Source organism: Telmatherina bonti (assembly GCF_933228915.1).
Source record: "Telmatherina bonti genome assembly, chromosome: 10".
NCBI lineage: Eukaryota > Metazoa > Chordata > Actinopteri > Atheriniformes > Telmatherinidae > Telmatherina > Telmatherina bonti.
Genome location: NC_136628.1, coordinates 29,812,396 through 29,818,395, shown reverse-complemented (window position 1 = coordinate 29,818,395; position 6,000 = coordinate 29,812,396). Strand labels below are relative to the sequence as shown.

Here is a 6,000-nt window from a genome sequence, read left to right as displayed (position 1 = left end):
AGAATATTTATAAAGCAGGGAGTTTTGTGGCACAGTATCATTTAGAAATATATATTCATGCATTTTTTTTTTTTTTTTAAGTATGGTTTTTGAAGTCACTTTGAATAACAAAACATCTCCAAGACAGCTTTAAGTTGTCTAGAATGATGCTGCTTGTGTCCTCACAAGAAAAAGAATTTAGTTTTTAAGCCCCTAACATCTTGACCAAACTACCAAAAAGCTCTAGTCTTGCTTCATGTTAAAGAGATGTATGACTTAATTGTGCTTTTTGAAGGTAACTACGTGGTTTCTTCTGAACCTATTTTCCTCACATTTTGTTTTTAGAATTGCCCATAAACCAGAAATCATACCGTGCTCCTTGTAGTCAGTTGTTGAGGATGGCTTCCCAGTGGAAAATTGCCCAGGGGAATAGTTGCTATCTCTTTAAAGAAAAAAAAAAGCAGCCTAATTTTCGTTTATCTGAATTTCAGGCGAAACGCTAATGGCTTCAAGTAAGTCAACATGTTAACAGATGGCTTCAGGACTCAGGTAGAGGCTTGTACATGCTTGTATCCATGTCAAAGGTGTTATTTCTCTTGTTCCCACATAAACACCAGCAGTGCTGATAAATGTCCTTAAACGACGCATGAGCTGAGACGGGCTGCAAAAGTTATTATTATATATCAATTCCGCTCAAGAACGGGTCAGCATAAGTAAAAACTATTAACCTGCAGCACTGTGCACGCGATACGTTGCGGGAAGCGGCGGGACCGTGCGCTCAGGTACGCGCAGCCAATGGGAGCGCAGGAGGGAGTGCTCAAGTGGCGCGAGGCGGTCTGCGTCGGCGGAGACGCAGCACACCTTCAGATGGAGATGAAGTAGCAGCGGCAGCCGATCGATAGAAGGACAGCAACGCCTGAACAGCGGACCAGAAGGGGGTTTTTTCTCCCAGAGAGAGGGTACAGGTGGCAGTGCAAGGCTCCGGCTGCTTGAACGTCCATCGGTGGAGATTACCGCCGTTTCTACCGCTCCCTCCCCCCCTGTATTTTTTTTTTTTTTACCTCACCTCACCCCGTCCCAACATCCGCGCACCCTCCAACAGCCACAATAGATGGTCTTCAACTACATGCATTTCGATCTAATCTTATAAACCTCCCCCCATCCCTCCGTCCACCAAGATGGAAAATGCGCACACTAAGTCCGCGACTGAAGTTTTAGACAACTTCGGCGTGAACGAAAACACTGGACTGACTGTGGAACAGGTTAAACTCAATTTGGAGAAATATGGACCGAACGGTGAGTAGTTTTTTTTTTTCTTCTTTTAAATACTTTCATTATTTCACTCCATTCATTTCAGTCCACAGGAAGGGGGGGGGGGGGCGTGCATAGTGTTACAGCATGTATCGATTCATTTGCCAGGAAATCCCTCACAGCCGTTAAAATTCAAGCTGAGGCAGATCGTGCGCGTTAAAAAACACACACACACACACACACACACACACACACACACACACACACACACACAAGACAATTCCTTCTGACGCACAGAAGTAGAAAAAAAAAGTGCACATAGTTGATGCACATGTCTGTCTTTAAATCGTGCAACACACATCGCGCTGGTTAAAGCCAACACATGGTCTGCAAATATAGAACGGGATGAAAATCGGATCTACTGCAGCAATACACCTATTTTATATTTATTCATTCATTCAACCCCCAGGGAGGCCACATGTCTGGTCAGGTTTGAGGGCATGTCAACTTCTCAGACAAGCTCATTGAAAAGAAAACCCTGCCACACCACACCAGGTATTGACAGTGTGTACAGCTGTATGTGTGAGAGAGACCGGGATCAGACATCCCAGACTGTCATGCAGGGATCAGGAAGTGAAGAGCAGGCAGGGAAGCAGGGAGGTTATGTCAACCAGGGGAGAACACGGTGAACTTGAATATAATGAAATAAAAAAAAAAAAAATCTTGAACAACCTGTTTTTTTTTTTTTTTTAACTTTCAACAGTTATTCTACAAATGGCCTACGGTATAGTTTACCGCTCACGACACAAGATATAAGAGGAAACTACATGTATTCGACCATTTTAGTTTCTTGTTTTAGTGATAGAGATCTCAGAAAGAGGAAGAGCCGATGTAAAAACAGTTAACACAACTTTTCTAGAGTGTGTGATCTGCTTCCCCCGCTGTCTTCACGTCTTCACCATCTTACATACACACACACACACGCTGGTGCTTGAGGAGTATTTTCGTGCTATTTTTCAAGCTCAAGCTTGACATCGGCGCACCTTTCACTCCTGGCCTGTCATTTGCATGTGTGGCCAAGCTGTGGAGTTGAGTGACACATTGTGCCATTCAAACAGTAGCCCTTTTGTTGCAAGCCAGCCGCTCTACCCAGGGGCTTGTGATGACTTCATGGAAAAAAAGCAACGTCTTGCCGCAGATAACATCTCTTTCACTTTTAGCTGTGAACTTCCTGCCTTGTGAGAGTGCGCTGAAGACAAATACCAGAGGGAGGGAATGCCCTTTCCCTCTCGAGGGCTGTACACTTAAGGGTTATCAACTTATTTTCTGTGCCAATAATGCTTAAAAAAATGAAAAAACCACCAGAGTGTATTGGCTTTGTTAGTTTTGGTTAAAGTCATTGCATGCTGATGTATGACTGTTAAATGGCTTCTTCCTCTCTGCTGACAAACCACAGACTTCGTTGATGAAGCAAGGACTCCATCTGAGTGTCTGTGCTTTGTTCCATGGGGAGCATCTGTTCAAAGCAGTTTGCGGGTGCATTGCTGACCTTGCTGTCTCTGCACCGTCTAGTTAGCAGGATCTCATTATCAACAGAATCATTAACCCGAAACATGTTCACAAAGATCTCCTTTGAGCTCAGTGTTTGCTTCCGTTCGGACACAAGAGAGCAAAGAGGGGGATTAAAATGATATGATCTCCTCTGAAAATATGTATCTGTGGCAAGTCATGTGACATCTTGAACTTTGAGTTATAACTCCACCTCAAGTCTTGGAGTTCTGAAACATCACTTTGGGAAATGTGTGGGCGGATTAAGGATTTCACCCACAACTAGTTTCCAGATCCATCTCAGTTTGTTGTTAGGCATCCATTCAGCTGAAGCATGATGAGAGAGTGTCTCACCTCATTACCTCTACATATGAAGTGAATTTTAAAAAGAGGGAAACCACTTTAAGGTTTCCTTATTTGGCCTTGTTTATGAGCATTTTTCTTTTGTGAGATGCCACCATTTGTACAAACTTTATTGTTCATTAAACTGTCTTTGTGCAGCTTTTTCCACTTTGTAGGAAAGTTCATAAAATGCTGCTTTTCAGTGCTGCATTAAAGACAGGTGAGTGATGTCTTGGCTTTGAGGCTTTATGTCGGCGCTTTCATGGTGTGTGACAGAAACCCCTTACGAGCAGCGTCAGAGTTTCTGATCCTTTCCTGAGATGCCTGAAAATAAGCTAAACCACCACATCTGGACAGCCTTTTCTCCACACTGCAGCTCATGCTGCAGAGAGGAGGCGGCTGGCTTCTATTTTATTCTCACCTTCCATTTAAGGGCCACTAGCAGCTCCGTTATTCTCAACTTGATTCACAGTCACAGAAGAGGCATTTCACTAACGTAGTGTCGAAAACGACAAGCACCTCCTTTTACCAGACAGTTCATCAGCTTCACTGTGAAGTAGCTGGTTGTGATCTCGTGGAGAAAAGAGGAAGTCTACTACACTCACTCGCACACTTTCCTCTATGTGTGGGTGCATGGAGGTTTGTGTAGTTAGTGTCTGTGATGATTGTATCCTGTACAAACACGCATGTCAGAAGGTGCACTTAGTAAAAGTGTAGATTGTCCACACAAGTGATCAACTTTGGTTTTTGTTTTAAGACGGAGAGAGGACATCTTCCTGAGAGTCATCTTCAAAGGAACTGACAAAGATGCCTGGAGAAGATGACCTTTTTTTTAATGGTTTATCTTTAGTTTTTTGGGGGGTTTTTGTACAGAAGAGCTTTTTTTTTTTTTTGTAACTTTGTTCCATCATGATAGAGTTAATATTTGTTAACTTGCCGCCAGGTTGGAATATCTAGTGCGCAACGGACCAAACAGCATTTCCATCCGCTCCAACCAAGCTCCTTTGATATCTAACTGATATGCTTTGGATAAAAGCACCTGCCAAATGACTGCAGAATAGGATTTTGTTCATTAAACTGTTTTGATTCTCTAAAAGCTGAAATGTAAGAAGCCGATGGCACCTAAAATGTAACTTCAGTTCAAATGATTGACATTTTGTATTTAGATTATTTTTGTTCACTTTTTCATTTTGGTTTCTGCCTCAGATAATAATTACAGCTTCCTCTACAGTAGTGTTTTTCAACCACTGTGCCGTGGCACGCTAGTGTGCCGTCAGAGTTCATCAGGTGTGCCATGAGAAATGACACAATTTCACCTAATTTGTCTAAAAAGCAACTCTGTGTTCATCCAAACAGGCCCAGGACTGTCTGTGAAAGATCATAAAATTCTTTTGTTGATCTGATTTCTATTCAGACTCTTTGACAAGATGCACTTCATATTATTTACATTGGCTTTTTTTTTTTTTTTTTTTTTTTTTTAAATTGGTTTTGGTTTGTGGTGTGCCCTGTAATTTTGTCAGTGAAAAAAGTGTACCTTGGCTCGACAAAGGTTGAAAAACACTGCATTGTTACTCAGTCCTGGTCCTCAGAAGCCCATACCCGGTGTGTCAGTACTTTAAACACACCTGGCTGTAAGGAATGTCTTGTGAACAGGTTGCATAGAACGTGGCAAACAGGTCATTTTATCTGAACCAGTTCTGATTAGTGGGAAAACTACTAAAACATGCTGGAACGGTGAGTCTTGAGGACCGGAACTGAGAAAAAAAACCCAAAAAACAAAAAAAAAACAACACAGCTCTACAGGGATCTCACTCATGCTGCCGTTTCCCTTCCTGTTCTGCAACTTGACATAAAAGCTGCCCAACTTTCTAGCCCAGTGTTTGAAATGTGATGAGGCGTCAAGCTGTTTCCTGCTCCTCCTCCTTCACACCAGTATGAGTGCACGCTGCAGAACTACGTTCAGTTTGGGTTTATCAGCTTCCACACATATGAAAATGGCCTGGTTTGATGGTAGCTGTAAATGTGCTAACAGCGCTGGCACGTCATTGACTGAGAAAGGAGAGTTTAGATGTAGAAAAGTAGCTTGAGATCCTCTGGGCTATTTAGTCACTTCCCTGTTGTAGTGGGCTCTATGTGTGCCTCCTCAGCTGCATTCAGAGAAGCTGTGATCTTGTTCTAGCTTGTCACTTCTTCCCTCCCACCTCTACATCTGTCAGTCATCGTCACGGCCTTATGTTAGGATGAAGTTGAGTCATTGAGTGCCTGGACACTGTGCTGCAGCACAGTCTGCTCCACCGAGGAGGTGTGTAAGGTTTTATTTATTTATTTTTTCTAAGTTTGTTTGTAAGTTTAAGGAGACATATTCTGCCCTTTTATATCACAAGCACAACAGTACGTCTTAATGGATCGTTTGTGACATTTTGATCAAAACACAAAGACATCACAGCTGCTGCTGTGCTTGCAGTAATGTACACCTCTGTTCAAGCAGATTATTTTAGGTCTGGGGTAACCCACAACTCCACCGTTCCCCCTTCTACCTCAGGCTATGCCTTCGTTGAGATCTCCAGTGTCTGTCCGGAGTTGTTAAAACACACTGCGGAACATAAAAACTAATAAATACTAAAACTAAAAAAATAATAAAATACTAATAAAAACATAATTTCTACATCCAGTTTTGCCCCCCAATCACTTCAGACTTCACCATAACTAATGCTATACCGACAAATCATAATGTTTCTTTTCAGGGGGTTAATAAATAAAGAATGACATTTTAGATTTAGGATTTTCTTGCTACTATATTAAACATTAACATAATAGTGGTGAAGCTTTATGCGGTAATTTGTTTTTTTTTAGTCAAGTTACTTATTAAACTAATGACAA

At 42.0% G+C, this 6,000-nt stretch overlaps 1 protein-coding gene across 1 annotated transcript in view; it reads left to right on the top strand.

Annotated features, from left to right (window-relative positions):
- Positions 1-1,157: 1,157 nt before the first annotated feature.
- The window catches only part of atp2a3 (ATPase sarcoplasmic/endoplasmic reticulum Ca2+ transporting 3), a gene marked incomplete at its 5' end in the record, with an annotated part of 43,048 nt that continues 38,205 nt past the window's right edge, over positions 1,158-6,000 (top strand). Inside the window, one exon of the mRNA XM_079247165.1 lies at positions 1,158-1,275. Within this exon, the coding sequence (XP_079103291.1) occupies positions 1,158-1,275 (118 nt within the window). The remainder of the gene's footprint in view (positions 1,276-6,000) is intronic.